At 36.6% G+C, this 26,549-nt stretch overlaps 4 protein-coding genes across 7 annotated transcripts; 2 read left to right on the top strand and 2 right to left on the bottom strand.

The window, feature by feature from the left end:
• The first annotated feature begins 350 nt into the window (after positions 1–350).
• Positions 351–10,002, top strand: LOC117635135 (probable RNA-dependent RNA polymerase 5). Of its 2 annotated transcripts, XM_034369476.1 has the most exons (19): positions 351–1,059; positions 1,201–1,392; positions 1,478–1,595; positions 1,725–1,848; positions 2,541–2,615; positions 3,213–3,405; positions 4,043–4,241; positions 4,340–4,427; positions 4,553–4,693; positions 5,232–5,303; positions 5,483–5,589; positions 5,892–6,040; positions 6,255–6,480; positions 7,215–7,440; positions 7,895–8,043; positions 8,603–8,765; positions 9,159–9,297; positions 9,398–9,564; positions 9,651–10,002. In XM_034369476.1, exons 1-19 carry the CDS (start codon positions 588–590, stop codon positions 9,885–9,887), a joined length of 3,237 nt encoding a protein of 1,078 aa, XP_034225367.1. In that variant the 5' UTR covers positions 351–587; the 3' UTR covers positions 9,888–10,002. The 2 variants fall into 2 exon arrangements, with proteins under 2 accessions (XP_034225367.1, XP_034225368.1); XM_034369477.1 differs by lacking the exon at positions 5,232–5,303.
• Positions 10,003–10,943: 941 nt separating this feature from the next.
• LOC117634928 (NADP-dependent malic enzyme) lies at positions 10,944–15,943 on the top strand. 2 transcript variants are annotated; one of them, XM_034369210.1, is made up of 20 exons: positions 10,944–11,122; positions 11,349–11,651; positions 11,862–11,982; positions 12,188–12,262; positions 12,442–12,593; positions 12,678–12,783; positions 12,897–12,962; positions 13,158–13,253; positions 13,362–13,433; positions 13,536–13,619; positions 13,714–13,812; positions 13,945–13,992; positions 14,134–14,187; positions 14,283–14,381; positions 14,476–14,565; positions 14,672–14,749; positions 14,900–14,974; positions 15,070–15,160; positions 15,354–15,482; positions 15,593–15,943. In XM_034369210.1, exons 1-20 carry the CDS (start codon positions 11,043–11,045, stop codon positions 15,679–15,681), a joined length of 2,007 nt encoding a protein of 668 aa, XP_034225101.1. In that variant the 5' UTR covers positions 10,944–11,042; the 3' UTR covers positions 15,682–15,943. The 2 variants fall into 2 exon arrangements, with proteins under 2 accessions (XP_034225101.1, XP_034225102.1); XM_034369211.1 differs by lacking the exon at positions 15,593–15,943 and having other exon boundaries at positions 15,357–15,465.
• A 553-nt stretch (positions 15,944–16,496) lies between these two features.
• On the bottom strand, positions 16,497–19,891 carry LOC117634931 (2-oxoglutarate-Fe(II) type oxidoreductase hxnY-like). 2 transcript variants are annotated; one of them, XM_034369213.1, is made up of 11 exons: positions 19,676–19,891; positions 19,377–19,572; positions 19,170–19,271; positions 18,964–19,015; positions 18,504–18,625; positions 18,317–18,417; positions 18,157–18,215; positions 17,818–17,874; positions 17,581–17,626; positions 17,205–17,284; positions 16,497–16,952 (listed from the first exon to the last, which is right to left on the bottom strand). In XM_034369213.1, exons 1-11 carry the CDS (start codon positions 19,784–19,786, stop codon positions 16,919–16,921), a joined length of 960 nt encoding a protein of 319 aa, XP_034225104.1. In that variant the 5' UTR covers positions 19,787–19,891; the 3' UTR covers positions 16,497–16,918. The 2 variants fall into 2 exon arrangements, with proteins under 2 accessions (XP_034225104.1, XP_034225103.1); XM_034369212.1 differs by having other exon boundaries at positions 16,497–16,853; positions 19,676–19,890.
• A 1,759-nt stretch (positions 19,892–21,650) lies between these two features.
• On the bottom strand, positions 21,651–23,651 carry LOC117636114. Its single transcript, XM_034370579.1, has 2 exons — positions 23,321–23,651; positions 21,651–21,675 (listed from the first exon to the last, which is right to left on the bottom strand). The coding sequence occupies exons 1-2, from the start codon at positions 23,619–23,621 to the stop codon at positions 21,668–21,670; spliced, it is 309 nt and encodes a 102-aa protein (XP_034226470.1). The 5' UTR covers positions 23,622–23,651; the 3' UTR covers positions 21,651–21,667.
• Between the last annotated feature and the right edge of the window lie 2,898 nt (positions 23,652–26,549).

Here is a 26,549-nt window from a genome sequence, read left to right as displayed (position 1 = left end):
ATAACTTAATTTTTCGTCATATTATTTTAAAAGAATTAGCACAAAAGTTACATGAATTAGGTGTTTTACGCTTCTAAAAAGTTCCATTTGTCTTCAAATAATTGAAAAACTGTTCGTGAATTGCGACAAATAATTGAAATAACAAAGTCCAAAAATGGAGCTTCGTCTAACATGCACAAACCAAAATTCTTTTATAGCAAAAACAGACAACTTTGCCAAAATTGTAAGGAAAAACAAGAGACCGTGTGAAGTCCGCTGTGACTGTGAGTCATAGTCGGTGATCCTTGATTATAAAAAGGTAGAGGAACCTCGAGTGAGAGAGAGTAACTAGAGTTGAGTGACATATCAATCCAAGCACAGGAAATAGTGTAAGTAGCTCCATCAAAAATCTGGTCCGAAGTAGGAACCTTCTGTCAGGGAAAATCTCGCATCCCCATTAAAGCTTGAAACTTTTTGGTATTTGGTTTATAGAAGCTTGAAACTTGAGACTTACCATTTAGTAGAAAGTTTTCGGACAAAATAAAAATAAAAATAAACATTTTAGTCAAAGTATATGATTGTGGGCTGGCTCATGGTAGTGTAAAAAAATGCATCATCACGGGAATTTGAACGTGAAACGCAGTCACCCACAGATGGAGGATGCCGCCAATCATTTATCTTCATCTATCAACCACTTTCACAGCAGCATGATCGAGTCCCAGACGGCCATGCCCGACGTTAGTCTACAGCCACAACCACAACAGCAACCGCACATTGCTCTGCCTCCGTTGGTGGAGGATTTGCTGAACCAAATTTGTAACGACAGAAAGCAACCCCAGCCAGACTACGACGTCAGGCGGAGGCTGGGTTTGCTGGGCGAGGAGAAGGCCCTCCAACTCCTCCATGAAATCGACGAGGCAAAAGTAATCAAAACCCTCAGTGGCTTCATCAAGTGGATGATCCGTAATAAACCACAATATCAATGTGCCTCTCCTTCTCCCTCTCCTTCAAAGTCCGCCCCTGCTTCTCTTCTACAAACCCAATTGTCTGCTTCTCCCATTACGCCTCCTGTTCATAAAGGTCAGATTTTTTTACTTCACTTTATTTCATTTTCATGGGCCCTTCTGTTTTCACTTTGATTCATCTCAGTAAGAAAATCTGATTCTCCCATTACGCCTCCTGTTTTCATTTTCATGGTCAAATTATTAAATTTATTCTCAGTAAGAATGGAAGTTACAGAGCAACCTGGAGACCATGGAGGGTTGAGGCCACCTTATTCCTATTCCTCTGCCTCACCTTCAAAAGTTCTCCGTGTTTATCCGTATCAAGGCCAATCATCTGCTCCTCCTTCAACTATTACTCCTGTTCGACTTTTTAAGGACCCTCTGCCTCTACCTCAACCTTTTCCTCAAGGTTTTTTTTTTTTTTTTTTTTCCCACTTTCTCAATGAAATGCTTTTCATTCGTTGTGATTAACCATCTAGTGTGTGTTGGTACAGGTGAGACTTCCACTTATTCCTCAGTAGACCAACCTGGAGACAATGGGCAGGCACAATTAGAAGCTCTGGGCGAACTTGAGTTCAGGAGACAATTCCTAATATTGAATTACGCTGGAGGGTATGAGAAAGTTTGTTCCTTTTTTGCTTTCCTCTCTCCTTCTGTGGCTTATTTGGTTCTACTTCTGCAGTTCCTCTTAGATTACCTTGTTTGTTTACCTGCTTTTGGATGTCTATTTATTTATTTCAGAAATAAGTTAGAAAAAGTTCTAGAGCCCGAGACTATTAGGAGTTGGAAAGATTTGCCGATGCAACTGTTTGAGACGACAGTTTGGGAAGCTTTGGGTCGGAACTATATCGGCACGCGACACCCGGTGATGATCATTCTCAATTCTTGTTTTATAGTGGTTTACCATAATCTTTGTTAATTGGTTTTGACTCTTGTCCTGCTCTACTTGTTTTTAAGTTCCTGGAAAGAAAATTGGAATTGTATCCATGTTCGCTAACACTAACAATTCAAGAATTTCAAAATATTTGGGTAGTTTGCTACAGAATATCCTTACACTCTGATCATTTGAGCTTAGCAACCCTGCATGAATGAATCATGGTAATCCCCTTCAAGTACACATAAATGGATGAATAAGTAAATTAGTATCTAGTAATGATGCCATTTCCTGTCAGATTAGAGAGTAGGAATGAGTTTGCATAGCCAGTTATCTTCATCTAAAATTCCATTCTTACTGAGAAGAAATTTAATAATTTTCCAACTATTCTGTTAAAAACCATTTTGCTCGTTTTTATTTTTATTTTTAAGTTTTGTTAAGTAGTACTAGACTTCACGTAGTTAACTTAAAGGTTCCAAAATTAATTATTAACTTGTTACACAGTTTGGAAGGTCTTGAGATTTCAAGGAAGGGTAAATCTACCCCAACACTGATAGCTTACCTTTAAAAAAAAAAAAAAAAAAAATAACTCATTGATGGTGTCTTTATTACTGGCATTATCCAACCTTGTATCCATTACTACATATGCTCAATGACCCTTTCATGTTGGCGATGTGCTGCAGACTTTTGATTGGGATTCTGGAAAAACATACGTCTATCATTGTGAAGTCTCTGTGGATGGGAGCTACAAATTCAAGGTTTGTACATCTACCCCCCAGTATACGTGTAATCACACACAATCATGTGCGAGCCTATGCATAATTGCCTGCTCACAAGGAGAAATAGTTAATTTACTGACAGAATCTGTAGTGTAGGTAATCAGAGTTTAACATGCAATCATGAAATTAGGTATCACTGTATCAGTAAAACCTGATATCGCCTTATCAGTCATACCTATGGGTCCATGGAAGGAATCAGGTCTTCTGATTAGGTCTTGTGGGAGGTTTCACGTTTGAATCTTACCCCATTGAAAAGTATTTAGAAACTTTGTACCTTTTAGATTTGATTTCATGAGTGCCATTTGATAGCAATTCATTTGTGCAAAACATGTGTGTAGTGGTAAACCCTCACTGGCAAATTGTAATCAGCTGTCTGCAGTTCCTTTCTGGAAAATGGATTTTTTCTTTTATTGCTTGTTTGAATTTTACAGCTCAGCAACTTGCGGAACCTAATATGTATACTATCAATATAAGCAATTTCCACTGGTTTTTGGTAATATCATAATGTTTCTGTTGCCAATGTTGACCGGTCATTTTGCAGACGTTGTGTAAGTGATAAATTGTTATTTCCTTCAGGGACCCTGTCTAAACAACACAAAAAGAACTCTCCTGCAGAAAGTTTTGGGAGATGACAATGTTTTAATGGTGAAATTTTCCGATGTGGTGACTGAGAAAGTTCCAACTGCCATTAAAGATAATAATTATGCCAATTATAGCAAGGTCGCGAGAGAAGGGATTCTTGTGGGTTTGCGTCGATATCAGTTCTTTGGTATGCCTTTCATGCCTTAATATGGTGAATTTTGAATGTCCAATTTTAAACTGTTTTACTTCACTAACCACTTTTGGCCTTGTTTCTCTCTTCTACCTGTATTGATTGGCCCATAAGTATAATTACCTCCTATGAAAATAGAATATTCATACAATGCTTATAGGTTATCTTTTCCGTGTTACAATGGTCACACAGAGACACATGCATGCATATATGTACGGTTTCAAAACCATCCAAACAACCGGAACAAGGCTAAGGTGTTTGAGGGTCTTTTTCACTTCATTTTTTCTTCTGTGCATCAACACATATGTAGATACATTTCTTTATACTCCGTCACTGATGATATTAGAAAAATATGTCTTCTGAGGCTCACTTGCTCTTAAATGCTCTGGCATTCTTAAAGCTGGATAGTTAATATGATTTGTTTTGTCAGCTTCACATGCTAGAAATAGGATTTAGAATTACCACATGGTTTAGACTTGGGATTCGATATTCAGAAACTGATTTTATGTTATTTAAACCGTTCTCCCAGGTGAAGTTTTAACCCTGGTATTTGGATACATGAACATGTTGTGTTCTTTTTATTGAGTTGTTGAGAACTCTAGCTGAATTGATCATTAACATGGTTTTGAATCAGTGTTCAAAGATGGTGGCAATAAAGAAAAGAAGAAAAACCCAACTTCATCACCTGTGAAGTGTTACTTTATTTGTGTGGGCTCTAATGCCGCGATTGACAGGAGTGAAGATTATAAGTTCTCTAACAGAAAAATTCACGAAACAAGATGCATTTTTATGCATGCACATACTGTGTCTAGTGTGTCAAACTACATGGCTAGGTATGTAATTCTTTTTTACTCAAAAATTTCTTTTCTAATGCTGTATAGAAGTAATTTTCCATAAAGATTCTGAAGTACCATCTTTCTCGGGAATTCAGGTTTTCACTCATTTTGTCAAAGACAGAGAGCTTAGTAGTAGATTGGTCACTTGTAAAGGTTGAGGACATCGATGATGAGTATTGTCTAGTATGATCCTCAATCTTTTTAATGGATGTTGCATTTCCTATCTGTACTTATATGTCCTTTACTTTGTTTCATTTTTTCCGTTTAAAAATGCAGTCTATTCTTTTTTTGTTTTTTGTAAACTACAGGATGAATCTGGTAATCGTATCTATAGAGATGGAAAGCCTCTTATACATACAGATGGAACTGGATTCATATCTGAGGATTTGGCTTTACTCTGTCCGAAGGATTTACTCAAAGGAGACTATATCAGTAAGGAATACATTGAGGTTTGTGATTTTATGTTTTAGGTAATTTAAAATTAAGGTTCAAGCATAGCAATAATAAATATTAACTAACCTCATAGTTGATTTATCCTCAACATCATTGGCATTTGACGATTGAGATTTTGAAATACATGTTTGCATAAAAATATAGTATCAAGTTACTGGATATGAATAGTAATCTAGCAAAATGCAGCTAAAACTTACATATTTATAACAGCTTGTATAAGTTAGTCTGTTATGCAGCCAAAAACTTGGCATGTATTATGTGCAAGAGTCTTGCTCTGCCTGTATGACTCTTTGCGTTCTGCAATTGTAATTTCTCTCTGTTTTTTCCTAGGAACTGACTGTATTTTCTTTCTCCTTCCCTCTGTCTCAGGGGTCGAGTCTCTCTGAATTTTTGGCTCACAACTCCATGTTTTCTTAGTTTCTGCATTTCCTAATCGAAAATGCTAATGTCTTCTACTCTTCTCTGTGCATGGCTTATCTTGCTTGCAACTGATTTCCCTTTGCTTTTGTTTTCCTTCTGTTTCCTCTCCTGTAGCCTTTGCTCTTGCAGTTCCGACTTTTTTACAAAGGCCGTGCTGTGAAGGGAACCTTTCTGATCAATAAAACGGTATGGTTTCTGTCATTCTCTTGTACAATGCCCTCATCATTACTGAATGGAACTGAGACAATACAACCCTAATAACAGGTTCATGCTTGATAGAAATGAAAAACTTAAGAAATAGTTCTGACTAATAGTATTTTCTTCATTTTCTTATTTTCTAATATTGTAAGTGTCAAACATTGTAGCTGCCACCAAAAACAATCCAGATTCGACCATCAATGGTTAAAGTTGAGACAGATCCAATGATTTCAGATGATCAAACAGTGAATTCGTTGGAGATAGTGACAGTAAGGTATATCCATTATTTAGAACTTATCTTTGCTTAGTTTGTATTGCTTTTACCCCCTGCAGTTGAGTCAGAATCAGTTGTCCTGCGTCAACTTGGTTATTACTTATTTGCATTTATTAGCATATCACTATATACCTTTTCTCTAGGTTAACATTGAAAAAATGATAAAAGAAAAGGACACGATATTACATTTTAGCATAACTTAATTGAGAATTTCAAGTACAGGGCCAATGCCGGGTGCTGGGCTGTTTATATTATTTTACTGTTGAAGGTGTAATTTTTAACTTAAAGTTTTCATCTTCCAGCAAATCACATAGGAATACATTTTTTTCGAGGCATTTAATTGCACTTCTATGTCATGGAGGGGTGCCGAAAGAGTACTTCAGGGAGTTACTTATGAAAGATCTGGAAGATACTCGTGGTGTTTTCTGCAGTAGGCGTGCAGCATTCAAAGGTGTGAAGCTGATAGTGCTTAGAACTCATCGCAACTTTTTCTTTCCTTTTGAATCATTTGGGGTCAAATTGGCAGCCAATTTCTTGCTTTGGTTTCTGTCCATGGGTTAAATAACATTCTAGTCATTTCCTATTTCATTTATGTTCCACTTATTTCTCTTTCACTATTTCGAATTTATTGATGGGTTTCCTTCCATCATTTTCTGTATTTTCAGTTGCCTATAACCACGGTGAGATCGATGATGATTACAATTCGGTAAAAATGATTCTTTCTGATATTCCTCTTGAAGAATCATATTTGCAATATCGTCTATCAATTCTAAAGAAAGAGGAAAATAAGAGTCTTAGAAAAGGCAAAATTTGTAGTCCTCAGAGTTATATGTTGATGGGGACAGCTGATCCAACAGGGATTCTGGAAAGAGATGAAGTTTGCGTTATCCTGTATGTATGATTTCTGGCCTTTTTTTCTCTCGTGTTAAAAATCCATTCAAGAATTTGATGATATGTTTACTATCTGTTATCCTGTAGCTAGATTAATTATATGTCTTTTTATTGCATAGCACAATAATTTCCTCATTTCTCTGGTCCATGCCTCATTAGCTATTAAATACAGTTGCTTGAATTACAACTTGTGTAATAGAAGGAATGCATTTGTGTGGTTATCTCTATGTGAGACATGGTACTTAGATTAAAGGTGTAAAGTTTTAACTTGTATTGGAAGCAATCTGTAATCGCAATATTTGTAGTTTGGTTAAAAAATTTATCCAACCTACAACTAACACACAAATTCTTTGATCTATGCCATAACCATAAGATTGTATTATATGGTTATGCTGTACAAAGTTTGTTATTTTCTTGCTTTGAAAATTATAGTGGTACTAATGTATATTATGTTCTAATGAATTATGAACTATTTACCCAAAAAAAAAAAAAAAAAATTTATATATGAACTAATAGTTCCATGTAGAACTGTTTCTAGTATATGGTATAATATGGCATTGTATGATTTGTATGATTTGTATTTGCTTAATTGTATCTCTTTGCTAAAGGTGTTACTATACATCTTTTCTTTCTTTATTATCCTATGTTAGTTCTTCATCCATGTGTAGTTTAGTGTCAATAAATATAATTTACTTATAGCTTGAGGCCTCTTTTCGGCCCAATGATGTGTGCAGTGACAGCGGACAAATGTCGGGAGAGGTACTAGTGTACCGGCATCCAGGTTTGCACTTTGGTGATATTCACGTTTTAAAGGCCAGATACGTGAAGGAGTTAGAATATGTTGTCGGCAATGCCAAATATGCTATATTCTTCTCTTGCAAAGGTCCACGTTCTGTAGCTGATGAAATGGGTGGTGGAGATTTTGACGGTGATCTCTATTGGGTCTCAAGAAACCCTCAGGTTGGCATTTACCTTAATCGTGGTTACTCTATCATTATTTTGAAATTTTGACATGCACATCCCCTCTAGAAATACTTAACCAATTTATGCATGGAATTGGAAATTTTTTTGTTTATCACACCTCTTAACTATCAGTTTTTCTATTTTGTCCTTAATAGATATCCATTATATTAAGGTTTATTATACCTTTTCATGATTAAAAAAAAAGGGATTTGAAAAATTTCGGGCATGACATTGATTGAAGTGGCTTGATTGCACTTAAATTGTTTCCATACTGATGTGAGATCATGTTGGAAAGATGTCAATGACATAATTTGTCACTTAGGTCTTTCCGAAAGGTGAGTTCCTGTTTTGTTATCTATTGCCAAAGTTCTTATGTGATTGTATTTCATAATTAATTGGTGTTATCTAGTTTTCTTTTTGTATTTAGCACTTATTATTGGAATTACTTCAGCTTTTGGAATGTTTTAAACCGAGTGAACCTTGGATCGAAGCTTCATCATCAACTCCAAAAGTTGCGAGTACTAGACCCAGTGACCTTTTGCCTAATCATATAGAGGATGCGCTTATTAAACAATTCTTGAAAACTAGGTTTGAACCCAGGTATGCAGTTGACTCTATTTATAATCATTTGCGTTGTATTACATTCAAATTCTGGCTTTAGTTAGGTTCCTGATGCGTTGTAGTTACTATTTGCTCAATCTTGTAATGCTTTTAGCCTAAGTAGTACTCTTTGATATTGTCTAAAATGCATGTAACGAAAGCATAGTTCATTAAGTATATTGGCAAAATTGAACTTAAAATTAGAATTTTTCTTTTTAAAATTTAGTAAGTTGTTGACTGTTACATTGAACCTTAATGTAATTTGTTTTCTGGTGTAAGTAATTATTGCTATGCTTATTTATCGGGCCAAAATTAAAACATTAACCTCCAACTTTTATAAATCAAGTTGAATGTTCCATTCTTCTTGATATGGTATTGGATGATGGATATCTCTCTTTGTTGTTGAAACTGAGACAGCATTCTCTGGCTATGATTCACACTTAACAGTACTGTTTATTCTTGTGTTATTACTTGTATTACATTTGTTCTACAGATTTAGCACTTCATCCAATGTATGAATCTTATGTTTCTGGGGCACAAACAATTTCATCTGTTACAGTTTTGCAATGAGTGAGGCATCTGATAGCTGGCTGGCTATGATGGATCGGTTGTTAATTCTAGGAGACAGTAGTAATAGCGAGAAAACCCATGTGAAGGCAAACATGCTGCGATTGGTTGATTTATACTACGAAGCTCTAGATGCACCAAAAAAAGGTGGAAAGGTTAGTTCTGTTTTTTGTTGCTTCAGCTATGTAATTGGATGTATCAATAGGGATTTGGTGTTACTTTTTACTTTCTTCCGGTATGTTGTTATTATAAGTGGGCGTGCCTATTGTATGCAATTAAACATATGGTGTTTGGTTTAGGAAAAGGATACTCTTCGTTTCTTTTGATTTGTTCTGCTACATTTGTTTGGAACTCGTTGTCTGTCTTCAGTTCACCCTTTGTTTAGTTTCCATGGAGTGAAGAACATTCACATCCTCCTGCTGTTTTACGATATAGGAAATCAGTAGCTAGTTATTTACAGTTTGCATGATCCTTAATCTTCGACGTACATCTTCCTTTCAAGTGATTTGGCTGTGCCTTGAAACTTCGATTTAACTTCTGAGTAACAGGTGGTAATTCCTGGAGAATTGAAGTCGAATCTGTTCCCTCATTACATGGAAAGGGTAAACTCATACAAATCAACGTCCATTTTGGGATTAATTTATGACACAGTGAACGCCTATCAAGCAGAAGATGCTTCTATCAAAGGTGTGATAAAAGTATTTTTAATATTAGCTGGTTATTAAAGCTCCTGTCCGTAAAAACAAGAGTTTTTGACTTGCTATTTTTCCTCTGAACCTCTCTTCAGAAGTCAAGAAACTTCCTATGTTCGATGTCGAAGTCCCTGAGGAGTGCTTGAAGAAATGGAGGGAACACCACCAGCATTACAGGAGTGAAATGAGGTCGGCCATGCAGGACGATGATCGAGACGGCAAGAATAATGCTGCCGATAAGGTCTTGAGAAAGTATAAAGAGGTGAGACTTCAGACTTAAGTGTCCGGATTATGAACAAAAACATTTTGCCAGAGCCTGTTCTGCTCACTGCTTTTCCCCAATTGTAGATTCTGTATGGTGGTGCTGAGGACCTTGAGAATAGTACAAGGCCGTTGCATGAAATATTCGACGAGGCGCTCGCAATATATCGGGTGACTTATGACCATGCTATAAGTCAAGGAGCTGTTGGTAAATGCTGCTTTGCATGGAAAGTTGCAGGTTCAGCCCTCTGCAAGTATTACATGAATAAACAAGGGGCCCGAACTATTGAAGTCTCATTCTCTGTTTTGAAGGACTTAGTGTAAATTAAATTTTAGGTGTACCATAATATCCGTAATTAGTCAAGAAATGTTGTATGTATTATATTGTAACATTAACGTGTGTATGCATATATATAAAATATATATATAGTTGTTTTCCCATTCGGATATCCACACGTGTCATTATAAACGGAGAAGAAAGTATGGGTGGATTGTAAAAAAATAATGACATTCACACGGTAATAATGACTCTCCGCTTATGAGAAATATGCATAAGTGTCACATTTTTAATTGCATTACTCTGTAAAAGGACCAATTGGTAATTTTTCAATACCTTGGAATAATATTAATAAGACAGCAGACCTTGCCGTGCTCTAAACGGAGCAAATAAATCATATTATTAATAAAAATCCAAATACTAAATAAATACTAGACACAGAGCTGTCTGAGCTCTCAATCTTCACGTGTATGTAGTAGCATACTAGCTAACACTTGTTCACATTACTTGGAGGTTAACGTTTGATAGGGACCTTGGGATGTGTTTTTTTTTTTATTTGGACGAAATTGGGATGTGTTTGTTCACAGGACTTGTAGGCACAACAATCACGACCATTCACCACATGTCAATGCTTCAATCCATACGTGTCTTAACCTGCACAAACCTCAGCCTCATCTGATTTCAGTGAGCACCAGGAAAAAACTGGTCAAACGCTCACAAGGGTAGAAGAATTATGAAGTCTTTGGATTTACGTATTAGTGACGTCAAGTTTCAATCTTTATACATTATCATTTGTAGCACTCTAATAGTGTAGCGTATGAGAAAAACTCCCTTAATTTATAATTTAAATCATCACTCGTATTAAAAAAGAGAGAAGTATTGGCATAACATGCCAAATCGAAATATAAACAAAACTTTGTCCGTTACAAATATTTATTTTAGAATCAAGGCATATACTTGCATGATTGACAGACAGCACGGGCATTGAGAGGCAGCTGTGGATGTGAGGGCCCCACCATTGGACACGTCAGTTCAATGATCTTCATTATCCAAATCACTGTCTGCAACTATTGTCTCCTTCTATCTCCTCTCTTCCACCAACTCTACCGCCGGACATAGACAAAAAACCATGTCTCTATCTCTCTCCTCCATCCAATTCCTATTCATTTCCCTACCAACCACTAATCTCGATATTTTGCGTAATGATCTCCTTCAAAAGAACCCACTCACCCAAATCAATCATATCATTCATCTCCACCACCTCCACATGCATATTAAACAAGAAAGTTTCACACTTCTCCTGCGTCTATACTTTTTTCTTCTCTCTCTTTCTCTCTCTAAATAATTCAACAAAGAGAAAAAGATGATTAGTTAAATTGAAAATGACCCTACCTTTAATTTCCATTTCTTATTAGACTTTTTAATGTAAAAAAACCCATAAGTCTTGTCTTGCCTTTGGTGTAACATGTAACATGGGTTCTTGTTTGTTTGCTTTGTTATTAAAACAGAGTTGCAGCACAAAAACAGATCACTGCATCTTCTGCTTCTTCTCTCACTACTGGCTTTGATCTCCAGCGATCACTCTGTTTTCTGTGTTGTAATTGTAAGAGAAAGAGTGTTGCTGATCCTCAGCTGTTAATTGGGTCACTTAGAAGAATGGAGAGCACCTTCAATGAGTTCGGGGATAAGGCTTCTGTGCTCGACTTTGACCCCAAATCTGCCGATGTTGGTGGCGGCGTTGAGGACATCTACGGTGAGGACACTGCCACGGAGGACCAGCTTGTCACCCCTTGGACTTTTTCCGTCGCCAGGTCACTACTTTTCACCTGATTGTTTTATAATTCTTGCTTGCCACCCAAGTTGTATTTTTTCTCTTTTTTCACCAAAAGAAAATCTCTGTTTTTTTCTCTGTGTTCTACTTTTTGGATGATTTATTTAAACCTGTAAAAACTTTGATACTTCTAATTTTTTTAAAGTAAAATTACAAAAAAATTTGGTGGAATTTGAATCTCTTGATGCAGTGGATATTCTTTGCTGAGAGATCCCCAGTACAATAAGGGGCTTGCATTTACGGAGAAAGAGAGGGACACCCATTACTTGCGCGGCCTTCTGCCTCCAGCAACTTGCTCTCAACAACTTCAGGTTTCCATTAATTTAATTTAGTCCTTCTGCTTTGCTTAGTGTTCATGGCATGGTTAATTTAAGCTTTTAGGGTGTTGCGGTGATAGTCTAAAATGGCATAGCTCAGTTGTTTCATTCATCAAGAACATCAGTCGTTGACTTTGTTGGGATAAATGTTGACTTCTTGTTTATTTTTTATGTTTTTCTCGCAAAATTTGTTAACCAGGAGAAGAAGTTGATGAACACTATTCGACAATATCAAGTCCCACTGCAGAAATATATGGCTCTGACAGAGCTCCAGGTAGTTTTTTCTGTTTACCAGTATCGGTTTAGCTTAAGATTCGTGGACACTATTTCAAGTGTGTTATTTATCCCTGCAATGTGTTAAATGACCTGGGGACTTGTCTTACTATTTTGCGGAGTTGCTTGTCTTTAGAACAAGGATGTAGAGAGAATCATTCAGTTTCCTTTGGTTAACAGGAGAGGAATGAGAGGCTGTTCTACAAACTTCTCATTGATAATGTGGAGGAATTGCTCCCAATTGTCTATACTCCAACTGTTGGTGAGGCTTGCCAGAAATTCGGAAGCATCTTCAGGCGCCCTCAGGGTCTTTACATAAGCCTGAAAGAGAAGTATGACTATTTCTTTACACCGTGATTTTTCGGTTTTCTCAACATAAAGTTCTGATGACATGACAAATCCTTCAACTTTTATAGGGGCAAAGTTCTTGAGGTATTGAAGAACTGGCCTGAAAGGACTGTTCAAGTTATTGTTGTGACTGATGGTGAGCGTATTTTGGGACTTGGCGACCTAGGCTGTCAGGTAACAAGTTTGAATCACTTTCTTTAAATTATGAATATCTTTTGGCAAAAGTAAAATAACCCTCAAGTGGTTAAGTAACTTGCCCTCACATGGCATTGTTGGACATGTTTCAGGGGATGGGAATTCCAGTAGGGAAGTTGGCTCTGTACACGGCGCTTGGAGGAGTTCGTCCCTCAGCGGTAAGGATTTTCCTATTTACTTGTTACTAATCATTGTTAACTTTCTTCAAAACCATGAGGTTTACCTTTATTTGTAAATTTTAATATCAAGGTGTTGCATTGGAAATTAAGGAAGGGTTGAAATTTAAATTCTTGTTTGATATCACAGCATGTAAATTTCATTTAATTAAGAATTCTTTTGACTTTCTTCTGCAGTGTTTGCCTATAACCATTGATGTTGGGACAAATAATAAGCAGCTGCTGGAGGATGAGTTCTACATTGGACTTCGACAAAAGAGGACAACTGGGAAGGTTTGTAGCTTCTACTGTACCCTAGTTTGTCTCTAGTTTAGTTTAGTTATGTAATTAAGAACTATAAATTTTAACTTAATGATGAGAGATTGTTGACACTACCTGCAGGAGTATGCTGATCTTTTAGATGAGTTCATGAGTGCTGTCAAGCAGAATTATGGGGAAAAAGTTCTCATACAGGTTGCTTCTTAAATAAAATCCTATATATTCGTAGGATTTCCAGAGTATAAAATTTTCATGTAGTTCTGAGATTGTCTAGTCCCTTTGAATTGAAATGTGCAGTTTGAAGATTTTGCAAACCACAATGCTTTCCAGCTGCTTGAAAAATATAGGAGGACTCATCTTGTCTTCAATGATGACATACAGGTACACAGTAGGTCACTTTTGAGCTTGCCCTTTAGCCTTTACGGCTTGTACACTTTGTTTAGTTTCCCCCTGACCTTTTGTTTCCTTGTTTCAGGGAACAGCTGCTGTAGTTCTTGCAGGAGTTGTGGCAGCACTGAGGTTGGTTGGTGGTAGCCTGTCCGAGCACAAGTTTTTGTTCCTTGGTGCCGGGGAAGTAAGAATTTTTTCATGGATTTCTGTCTTCACTACGTCATATTGCTGGCTTATCATGTCATTAACTAAGGAGAACTAAGAATAATCTAACTCTAATATATAATTCTCATCATGCTGTTGCTCATGATTGTAGGCTGGGACGGGTATTGCAGAGCTAATAGCTCTTGAGATCTCAAAAAAGGTATTAACTTTTTACAATCAGATGCATGCTATCTCTGGTTAATGTAATTGTCAAACTGAGATGAAAAGGACTTCTGGTCTTGATTTATCAATGATCTTCCTTCATTTATTTAGTTTTTTGTTTTATTTTTGTCTCTTGTAGACAAAAACTCCTGTGGAAGAGACCCGTAAGAAGATCTGGCTTGTTGATTCAAAGGTGGGGGTAGCATGCTCGATAAAGATTCTGACTTTCACTTTTAAGTTTTCTTACTTTCTCTCAAACTTCATTAAGCACATGAATTATTTTTGCAGGGATTAATTGTTAGCTCTCGCAAAGATTCTCTTCAACAGTTTAAGAAGCCTTGGGCTCACGAACATGAACCCATTGATAATCTCCTTGATGCTGTCAAGGTATGAACCAAACGATTCAAGTTTATTTTTTGAGTTTTGATGCATAATTATTTGATTATACTTGTTTTTTTATTCTCCCTTCGTACTTGATCAGGCAATTAAACCAACAGTTCTTATTGGATCATCCGGTGTTGGAAGAACGTTCACAAAGGAAGTGATTGAGGCAGTATCCTCCTTCAATGAGGTACTCCTCACCTTTCTCTTACATCCATCCCCTGCCTATCTTCTTGTTCATGTTAGATAACTTTTTGAGCATCTGTTTTATTGACATTGAGAAATGAATGATGCAGAAACCTCTCATTTTGGCTCTTTCCAACCCGACGTCCCAGTCTGAATGTACTGCTGAAGAAGCTTATACTTGGAGTAAGGTATAACATTTATTTTTTAGTCTGATCTGTCATTACTTGGTTGGGGATTTATAGCACAAAGTGATACAATTAATAGAATGTTTGAGTACTCCATTTATGCAAGTGAAGCTAACTTTTCTTCCATGTTTCTTGTCCTGCTTTCATCGCTAGGGACGCGCAATTTTTGCCAGCGGAAGTCCATTTGATCCTGTTGAATACAATGGCAAAGTTTATGTTCCTGGCCAGGTTATACAAATATAATTTCACAGTATTAAGACCAAGTTTGAAACCATGAGTTTAGTATCAATGACTGAGATTTTTTGCTTTCCTTTCCAATGCAGTCCAACAATGCTTACATTTTCCCTGGATTTGGTCTCGGTTTGGTTATCTCTGGAGCAATCCGTGTGCACGATGATATGCTTCTGGCAGCCTGTAAGTAGACTGCACATTCAGAATGATTTGATTTTGAAAAAGCATAGAATTTAGAACTTGAATGGCATTATGTTGTCAAAACAGGCCAAACACAAATCTTGTAATCAACTGTAATATTGGAGGTTTAGTTGGCAAGACATTGACTTTTACATTTACTCTTTCTTCAACTTTTTGGTTCATCTCCTAAAAACAGCGGAATCGTTGGCGGGGGAAGTTACAGAGGAGTATTTTGAGAAAGGGCTGATTTATCCACCATTTTCCAACATCAGAAAGATTTCTGCCCATATAGCTGCTAACGTAGCTGCTAAGGCATATGAACTTGGTGAGCCTTTTTTATATATTTCTTTTCTTTGGTATATTCTGAGTTCTGACCCAAAAACAATGTCACTTCTTCCATCCATTTGTAATTTGTTTTCATCGTATGCTTTGTAGGCCTGGCTACACGTCTCCCTCGTCCTGAGAATCTTGTGAAGTATGCTGAGAGTTGCATGTACAGCCCTGTGTATCGAAACTACCGTTGAACAGTGTGTTGCTCCACATTTTAGAAGTTTAAAATCAAACTTCTTTTTAAATGGGTGTTTTCTGAAGATGCAGTATGTTTTTATTACCGTTGTGTTATGTCACTTGGTGACGTTGGTGCTTAAATGAGTTAAGGAGATGCTTGTAAGCCCTCTGTTTCTAAATTCAAATAAATATGCTAATTGTATTATCCCCATCTCCACCTCCCACCATGTGATCAGTTAATGTAATTGAAATCCATTGACAGCTTATTGTTTCTTGCAATTTTATTGCTTCCATTGGTCAAATGCTTAGATTCCTAAAAAAAAAAATTGAACATGATACTATATGGTCTCTCTTACACAGCTACACATCGCGTGACTTGTTATTGTGAGAGATGTCGTATCATGTAAAGCGTAACCTGTTATTGGGAAGGGATTTCACTTATTGTATTGGAGAACAGCCCCTACGCCCCACTCCTCGCATTTGGTGATCTTGTTCATGCGTTTGAAAGTCGTCACTTAGTCTACGGTCATGTGTCTCAAATGCATGATGATGGTAGCCAGCCACCGTTCTTTTGATGAATTGATTTTGACCGTTGGATCTTACCCCAGGCCTCAAAGCAAATGTGATAATACAGGTAGCACAAACATAAAAACAGAATGTGACGGATGGGTCGTTTTGCTAACTTTTGTCATCTTTTTCGACAATTATTGAAATGGAGAGGGAAAAAGAAAGCACACTCCTCCCCCACCATTGTTATGCCACTAACATGGCTAAAGACCAAGTAATCCTTTCAGGGAGTGGATTTGTTCAATTATTGTTCTGGTAAATGTAGTTTATATAAATAAATAAATAAAATTTATTGATCCTTGATTGACTTCCTACAGCCTTTTCTTTGACCATGAAGTCAACTATGCAGATGCAGTACATTAATTTAGAGGCAGGGATATGTTTTTCATTGGACACATTCTATGGATTTACATGAGAATACAACTTGAACACTGATGGAACACATTATCAAATACAACAATGGTAGAACCATATGAATCTTATGCTATCTTAGAAGGGGATTCATCTTCAATTGCAGGAGCGGTGGCAAACTTATTTTGTATGTTCATCATAGACATTCAGATCAGCGTGAGTATCGTAATATCGCTGCCTCAGGTAAGTCCGACACAAGATTGGAGGAAACCTGGCATAGTAGGCAAATGCAGAAAAGCATGAACCGAAAGAACATCATTTCAAGTGCTTACTACTCTACTGGCCACATGCTTTATAGGTGATGCATTTCCTATAAAGTCAGATGATGTAATGAACCCATCAGTATTCATTCATTCAACTGAGGTCCCTTACTAATCCGTAAGGCCAATGAGCCTCGAATATAGATCAACATAATTCAGAGATTACCATATAACAATTATCTTAAAATTATCAACCGTTTTTAAACAGAGATGAAAGATTGCCATGTTTTATTTTTAAATGTTTTCAGTTGCTAAAATAACTATATAATTGTCCTAGCATAATATTTGCGGTCAGAACTTACTTGGGAGGGTTTTTTTCAGATTTGCAGGTAGGCAAGCACTCAACAAGACAATCGTGACTAGGTTCTATAAAGTATGCCATCTGCCCAAGAAAAGAAGAAAATGAGAAGTCCATTAAAAAGAAAGGAATGCGCTGTAACTGGTAAGATAAAAGAATGAGCTATATATGAAGTGAACATAATGGATGCCATGTAAAACCCCCCACCCCCAAAAAAAAAAAATCAAGGATTTGAGCCCATGTACAAGTAAGGCACATATATAATAAGTGAAATCGAAGGTACACCATTTGAATCAGATGAGAGACAAAACAGAATCTAATGCATAATCAAAACGCCTAGTATACCATGAAACAGAAAAGGAAAAGAGAAGGGGTCATACGGAGTATCTGTCTTGACCATTCCCTACAACTCTATGCAGCGTGGACCTGAGTACAAAACCAAAGCAGGAGCATCTGTCACACAATAGTTGAATACAAAAATTCCAAAAGGAGATTGCACATACTTAAAGAGCAAAATGAATTGTGCAGCTCCAGAAATTGCCAGCACTCATCTTCTATGAGCATATATGTAGTTTGGAGATTGGACTAGGGTTACGACTAAGAGAGATGTGCAGTACTTGAAAATGCCGTTGCTCCAGCGTTCCAGCATGTCGCCAAGATTCACTATAAATGCTCTGAAAGAATAAACAGAAAATTAAAAAATTGTCACTACTATGAATTAAAAAGATGTTTTTGCATTATATTTGTTAATACAGTGGCATATGTTATTTTCCTCTTCTATATCGTGAAAGCTTCAAAACAAGTTACCAGCAAAGAAGCTAAATTATGCAAAGTGTTAAAACAGTACTTAACGGACCACATATGCTGCAAACAAGGATATAACTATAGCACATATGATTCAGCCAGACTTAGCCACTCAAATGCTATCAATCTCCATGAGTGGGTAGAAGTCTCACCCTTTAATTGGTGGTACATATTCCCATATTTGAGGTTTAGCATCCTTATCCTTGCATATCTGCAAAGAAATATGGATGGAAAAACAAATTAGTAATGCAACAATTATACTTGCCTTCTTAATAATGGTAATATAGCTGTAATTCACAGCAGCCTTCTTACTTGGAGACCTACGACATCATCTGTTGCTAAAAGGGTTATAAAACCAAAGTCAGAATGAGCACCAGCTCCAAAAATTCCATTTGATGGATCAGAAATTTGACCTATATAAAAAATGAACACCATATCATTAGTTAAACTAATTGTAGGATTCGTATTAAGGTTTGAAAAAATTTGATTGAAATTTGACCATCATAGTGTAGTAACCGCAATGTCGCAATAGCCTCGCCAATCATTTCTGGTTTATCAAAGAAATGGATGTCTAGATCAAGAGCAAGGGCTACAAGCCTAGCAACTGCTTTAGCCACCTCTCTGAAATGATGTATATGAAAACAATTCAATTCAGCGTATGTCAATCATTCATTCTAGAAAGAACTAATCTAAAGGAAAGATGGAAAAGGATCGTAAAAAGTTTTGAAAAGCCTTGAGATGGCAGTTGGGCTGACCTTAGTGTCCTAAACAACCTTCTCATTAACATAAAGGATATTCTCATAGCAATTGGACACTACGAAATTCTGCTGAGAATATCCTTACAAGCATTGTCTAATGGGGAAGGAACATTGATCACATGCTTGTGGACACCTATGCACGGGTACTCTCATCTTATTAAACATATGTATGTAGTTGCCAATTACAAGAGTGCAACTTACAAGCATTGTCTATGATATTCCTCCATGGAGTCTCTCCACCCCGGCAACAAATCTAGAAGGACAACAAAAAGTATAGGAAGATCAGTAACGCAATTCCACTTGTACATCCTCAATGACCCATGACACAAAAAGAGCACAAAATTAAGTCAATCAGCAAACTGGTGCCAGAAATCCGCCATTCAATCCTACTTGTCGTAGTTGGTTACCTGGAGCAGGCCAAACATTAGGCCCATAAAATGGCTTATTTTCCGGTTCTGGGTCATCTTCAGGCAGCTCAACTCCTATATAATACCCCTCCTTGTAATCTCCTACTCAATGAACAAGAACCAATCTTTACAAAACAAGAACAAGACCTAGAATTCCAATGAAGCAGAAACAACCAGAAAGTGCGTTTCTGAGTGATATAAACAAACCGTGTACTTGGTTTTCATGGTCCAGATGCTCATCAAGAGAAGGGGTATATCCCCTGTAATTCTTGTTCCTCAAAAGCTTCATTTTTTCACTCAATGGTAAGCTGAAAAGCCTCCTGCTCTGTGCAAACACCTCGTCCATGAACTTCTCGCTTACCCCATGATTTACCACGTAGAAAAAACCGCAATCCAAACTGGCCTAAACCCAGAATTTGATTCATTTATATAAGTCATCAGTAGTTTTCTTCACTTGCCATATATTTTTAATGAAAAAAATATAGAAAAGTCGGAAAGGAACGAACCTGTTTCAGTAAGGAGACAGATTGGTGTATATCGGAGCTTGAGAGATCGATACAATTGAGAGCGGAGGCTCTTACAGCTTTAACAGCACCGTTTGCGATTTGGTTTTCCATTTCCGGAGAAACTGAACCGCCAAGAATTAAGTATGGAGGCTTTGACTGCGCTGTGTTTTCTCGTATTTTCTATTCGGTTGCTTTGTCTGCAGCTAAAAGTGGAGTAATTCGTACGTGGCGGGATGGTCCTCCTCCTTATTTGACTGGATGCAAAACCTTCATTTTCAGATAAATTATCATCCTCAATAAATAAATAAAATAAAATTCTATTTTTGTTATGTTTTCACACAAGTGATCCAGCAGCAAGCAATTTTCGAACCCAAAAAAAAAAAGATTCAGCAGCAAGCAATTGGGTCAGCGGCCCATTTTTCCCTTTTGTAAGTTAGTAACTTAGTAGTGACCCTGTGGTATTCATTTTGGGCCAAAGACATGTGAGGCCTGGGCTTTCTCCCCACCTGTTATCATCGCTTTTTTATTTTAAGGATATCGGATGGTGCACACCTCTAATTTCTAAATATATATTTTTTTTATATAAGTAATCAACTACTTTAAACGAATCTAAATTACGAAAAGAGAGATTCGAACTTAGGTGCAAAGTGTAGAGCAAATACGCTATAGCCAACTTTACAAAATTCGTTTATTGATAAGATGAAGTTCTTAGACGTTGACTAAAGGATGATGACGGTGATGGCGATGGGGGATAATGGTGATGGGTGGTGCTCAGATCAAATCATATTTGTCTTTATCTTTTTAACTACGTCAAACAAGTTTACTTTCTATAATGACATAAAGACAATAGAGATTATCAAAACCATGATAAATCTACGAAACCCAGAAGAAAAAAAAAAACTAATCCTTTGATTTTATCCGTCAATTTATATAATAATGGTGGTGGGAATACTAATTTATTGAAGTTGACCTTCTATACCTTTCTATATATGTATATAATGATAATCTATACCTTGAACAAGCTCCTGATTATCAAAGGTTATATATTACTACATACAATCAATATGAAGTAAAGATTAGGAAGTACAATTACATGGTTCATTATATATATATTTTTTTAATTGTGATCGAATTTTATTAGATTAATAAGAATAAAGAGTACAAAGGATATAGATTGTAAAGGGTGTAAATCCAATAATAATATGAAAAATATGGGTAAAACTTCCCAGTGACCTGAGCCAGTCGAAAAGTTGAAACGATATGGATAAAATCATTCTCGAAAATAACTTTTCTGTAACCCCTTTCAACTGCCATAATTTCTCCTAATCTAGTCCAATGACATCAACGACAAATTAGCCGTTAGCTAATCGGCTCCTAGAGAGACTAAGAACACTCGACAAACTCAACTAAGTTTATGAGAGGAAAAAAACACATAAAATCATAGAGTTTTCTAGACTTAACAAACTAAACCAAAAGCCTTTTTCATTTCAACATTACAAACCAGACTTAGAAATTACATACAAACAAGAAACCAGTGCAAAATTGATCATTTGAGGTGGATGGTGGAGCGGCAGAGAGGGCAAGAGTTGCAGACGAAGAGCCAGGAAGCAAGACATGTGGCATGGTACACGTGGCCACATGGCACTAGTTTACCCTTGTGATTCTGATTCTGATCATCCTCCTCATCATCATCATCAGAACCTGATTGCAAGCCTTCCATGCAAACCGCACAAACATCATCAACTGCAGCAGCAGCAGCAGGAGTTGGCATATTTTCTAGGATCATGAACGAGTTTGAGTTTGGATTTGGTGCTGCAATATTAATGTTGATATTACTATTCAAGAGGGTGGAATTGGAATTGTCTTCCCAAGTTAAAGCTTCATCCAGGTCAAACTGTAAGCTCATGGGATAATTTGATGATACGGTCTTAGGTTCAGCGGCCATGGAAAATATATTGCAGGAGGAGAGGTTGGCTTTGGGTTTATAGCAAGCTATATATCTGGTGAACAGAACAACCAAGACGATGTTTATTTATATATATTTATAGATAGACAAATAAGCCTGAATAAAATTAATTAAAGGGTGCAAGTTGCTACACATATATACTTGATTGCATGACTCACAGAGAAATTAATTGAGGGTGCTTGCTGCTAAATCCTACTAGGTCAACTAGCCAATAAGCTATGCAATTTGACTTATGATATTATTATTATTATTATGCTGTTGTTGTCACCATAATTTTGCAAGTGTACATTATTTGTTAATATTGGATGGGAGAGAGCCAGGGCCACAGCCAATCTCACTAAAAATAATGCATGTTGGGGACCTGATGACTTTGTCTTGTAGGATGCTGATTGAACAAATTTGGCTTTCAATAGTTTTTTGTCTATGTAATATTAAATGTAGAGGGTCATCAGAGACAGCCTAAAATGGAGGTGAAATATCTATGAAAAATATGAAAGGCATGAGACCCGCTTCTTCCACACACACACACAAAAAGAAATTAAAAAAAGAAAAAGAAAGAAAGCATGACAAAATATAAACAGCCTAAAATTGAGGTGAAATATTTGTAAAATATGAAAGTCATGATAGAGGGATGACAAAAATACTTGTTGGGTCCTCGGTCCTAGAGAGGAGATTTCGGGAGAAAATATGGGCAGGTACGGAAATTCAATTCCCAAATCTTAAAAGTTTCCAATTGTATACTGGCCAAAAATGGAGAATTAGGCCCGATAAGTAATATACATAATATAATATAACTATGTATTATTATAATATAATATATAGTAAATTGAGCTTAAATATATAATTTAATTTTTATTTAGTTTTGTCAAATTTAATTGAGATGGTTGTGAATAGTTTAGTTGAATTTTATAGGTTAATTAAATGTGCTTGATAATTTAAGGTGAAATTAGTGTTATAATGTAGGATAAGAATTTTTTTTTCAAGCAGAAAAATTTCGGAGATTTAGGGGAAAGCCTGCTGACGATGATGGGGACAGAGATTCTCCGAAAATACTTATAAGAGATAAAAAGCGAAAACCGAAATGGTATTACCATACCTAACCCCAAATCGTTCTATTGCCATCCCTGAAGAGACCCACTTCCTCCACCCAAAAAAAGGAAGAAAGCATGACAAAATGTATGGCATAGTACATGCAGCATGGCTCCTAAAAAATAGGAAATGATAAATAAATATGCTGAGAGAAATTTGCGTGCGCTCAAAGACAACGTTGACTTTTTTTTTGGGATGAGGGACAAAGTTGACCTAGTAATTCCCAGCCCAAACACACTAGTATTATTGCCAAGTTCAATCGATTTTATCAGGTCTGCAAACTATATCTTCATCCTCATCCTATGCGGTTTGTTCTTTCTGTTTGGATATATAGAAAATGGAACATAATAAATGATATAAAGAACAGAACATCTGGCAAGGGTAGAGAACAGAACATCTGCAATCTTGATTATAAAATATATATATATAGATTACTGTTACAAGAAGCAAAAATGATAGAGAACGATGAAATGATGAAATAATTTAATTAGAGAGGATTGGGGAACGGCAGAGAGGGCAAGAGTTAGAATTGAAAAGCCACTTTGCTATGCATGTTTCATGGTAAACATGCCCACAAGGAACTTGCTTACCAACACCAATGGCAATACCATTCATTTTTTCTTCTTCTTCTTCTTCTTCATCATCATCTGAACATTGATCATGATAAAAACCTTGAGCACAAACTGAGCAAATTGCAGCTTCAAGTTCAACTGCAGCCACCGTTGGCATGTTGGCTACCAAAGTGTTAACTGTCCCAGTTGCATTACTATTTATATTCCCACCGCCACAGGCACCTCCTATATGTTCTTCAGGCAGTGTCAATGCTTCGTCCAAATCAAACCACATATCCATTAATGAATAGCTCGTTGCTGGGTTGGAGATAGTACCCATGACAGCTAGAGAGAGAGAGAGAGAGAGAGAGAGAGATGGGTTCTGTTTTGTGTGTGTGTGTGATGGAGAGGACTGTGGAGGAGAGAGCTACCTTCAGAAATATATATATATATCAATATTGTTCTTGAGCTAGCTGTCTGATTCTGTACAAAAGTTGAAGCCCTATATTGGATATATATATATATATATATATGGACATGGATGTATGGCTGGAAGACAACAATATGGAACTAGTCAAACCTACGCAATGGGAAAACAGTCGCTTTCTTCGCAACATAGGTTATCTTTTCATTTCGACTCTGTACAAGGCAAGGGCCGCCCCGGCCCTCCATCGGACTATATGTTTAATTAACATCATGACTTACTTCACGCATTCTTATTATTATTATGGTCAAGTCAATATATTGCTACATATTAATGCTCTACAATTTATTGACGTTCTAAGTTGGTCGAGTTGACCAAGATAATGTGTTAAACTCATTTCATCCAAATTCGATTCAAGATAATGTGAACGCAAAAGAAAGAAAAACCATTTAGTTAAAGCAACCCTTTTTCCCTTGCTATATATTTAGCATTGCACCACGTGCTATAAAGTATAAATCATTTGGGCGACATGCTATGGTGGGGGGGTGAGCCAGAGTTTTAACAGCTTTTTTAAACACAAAGTGTACTTCTTCGATCGTAATGGCTTAAAAGCAATCCTTAATCCTAATAAAAATTAAAAGAAATAATATAAGAACATAGCTAAAGAAAGAGGGATGGTGCTCTCCAAGTGGAGGAGACTGTGGAAGCCAGCGCAGCGACGCCGGCGGGGAATTTTATAATTAAGCACGAGTCAAATGCTATCAAGGGATCCTTGGCTCAAACAACAACAAAAAAAAAAAAAAAAAAAAACTGTCATGGATGGGAAGGACCAAAGCCTCAAAAAAAGCATGTTGATTTCGGGCCTGCTTGGGCTTACCATGTTTCTGTTTATAAGTTTCCTTTCCCAAAAATTTTGTGGGTGGGTTCCTCAACCTCTTAAATTTGTATTGAGGCCCACAACATGTTTACATTTCGCTTAAAGTCGTAATTTGGGCCGAAGCCTAGGACGAGGCTTGATCAATGATTCAGTGTTGAGAGAGGACGGAGATACAATCTTTCAAACATTCTAGATTCCAAGTTTTAAAAGTGTAAAAACATATGAACTTGCTCGTTCAGATATGATTTGTAGATGATTACAAGTACTCGGAAATCTTGAGGTGTACTACGTCCTCCCGACAAGAGAGTCGGCAACTGGAGCATTGGCTTTCCTCGTTACTCCCTAAATATATTTCGCGCTGAATATATTCACTAAATCCCTTCCATTTTCTCCATAAAGTGGAGATTAGGCTACAAAACTAAATGGTTATTACCTATTAAATATAAAATTAAGAAATGTGACTAATCGGTTATTATAACATAATAATGAGAAAGGTGGCTTCATCATGTATTCCATCAATTTAGAAAAAGTTCGGCACATATAAAACTGAAGTTTGGTGTCACAGCATTGTTATATAGTTGATTATTCTTTCTAAACTATATACCAAAGACAACCACTCCCTTTTTCTTTTTCCTTTTTTTTTTTTTCGTCCTCTCCCTCTCAACTTAGTGGTCATTCTTGCTGTGTCGATTAATTGTCGGTACAAATCTCATATAAAAATGGTGGTACATGTGATTAAAAACTTGAACACGCAAAGGCCCTAAAACGTGGCACTGCGTAATCGTAAGTAAAATAGCAAAAGCTTTACCAAATAAACTTTTCTTTACCAATTAACAATCTTAATCAGTAAGTTTCCTTGATTAATAAAATCACCTTCCCATTTCCAACCTAAATTATATATATATATATACACACACACACAAAGCTTCCATTAAGGAATCTTTTTAAATAAGCTTATTTGAGTGACATTTTTGTAGGACCCACTATATATTGTATTTCATTAATCTAAACCATCTATTTAGTAGATATTCATTCGAATATTATCTTCGCCAAAAATCACTTGAATTCGATATCATTTGACCACTCAATTAAATTATTGAAATTTTAGTATTTTCTTGAAGTACCCGTGTTCATTGATTTTGTAGAAAATTTAGATGTTTGAACGCAAAAAAAATTCTTAGAGAACCTAATCCTTCAATAGAAAAAGTATTTCCTTTTTCACATCTTTTCTTAAAGGCAATGCAAACGGGAGTAGAAAAGTATTTCCTCTCCAGTTGAGATCCCAATTAGATTCATATAACTATTTGCAAAGTTTTTTACATTCTATACAAGCGATACCATGGAATGGAAATTCATATAACCATTTGCATTTTTTTTTTCAATTCTATACAAGCGATATTGAAATTGAAGAAGGTGGAGGAGAACAAGCCATTAACCACTCATGGATGATTGCATGTAAAAGAACGCAGACCGGACTGGGCCATCGAGGGCCACGTGTTGATATACAACTAGTCACTCGGCCTGAGTGCCGTTCGATCTGATCATATCAGGTCCCCTCGAATTGACATGATCCGATACAACGGGTCCCATCCACCACCTCCCCTCGTTCGCTGTGGGGATTCTTAACGGGCTCCATTCTCTTTTCTCTACGGTATAGAGGATAATGACGCCAACCGAGTGATGCCATCATCTATAATTCCTCAAATAGAACGCAACTCCCACGTGGCACTTTAGCAGGTTTTTTTTCTTGTTTTTACTGTTACAAAATTTCCCACCGCTCTAATCCATTATTTACTCGCTAGCACTTTTTCCGTAAAAAATGTCAAATTATACCTAATGGGCTGGCCCCACTTCTTGCCAACGTGCCACCTATTAGCTATTATAGAGATGGTGTACCCATTAGCTGGGGTCCACCTCATGAGTACATTAGATTCCTCATGGATATTGCAGAAAAAATCCACTACATC

Source organism: Prunus dulcis, chromosome 7 (assembly GCF_902201215.1).
Source record: "Prunus dulcis chromosome 7, ALMONDv2, whole genome shotgun sequence".
NCBI classification, from domain to species: domain Eukaryota; kingdom Viridiplantae; phylum Streptophyta; class Magnoliopsida; order Rosales; family Rosaceae; genus Prunus; species Prunus dulcis.
This window is presented reverse-complemented; position numbering and strand designations above follow the sequence as displayed.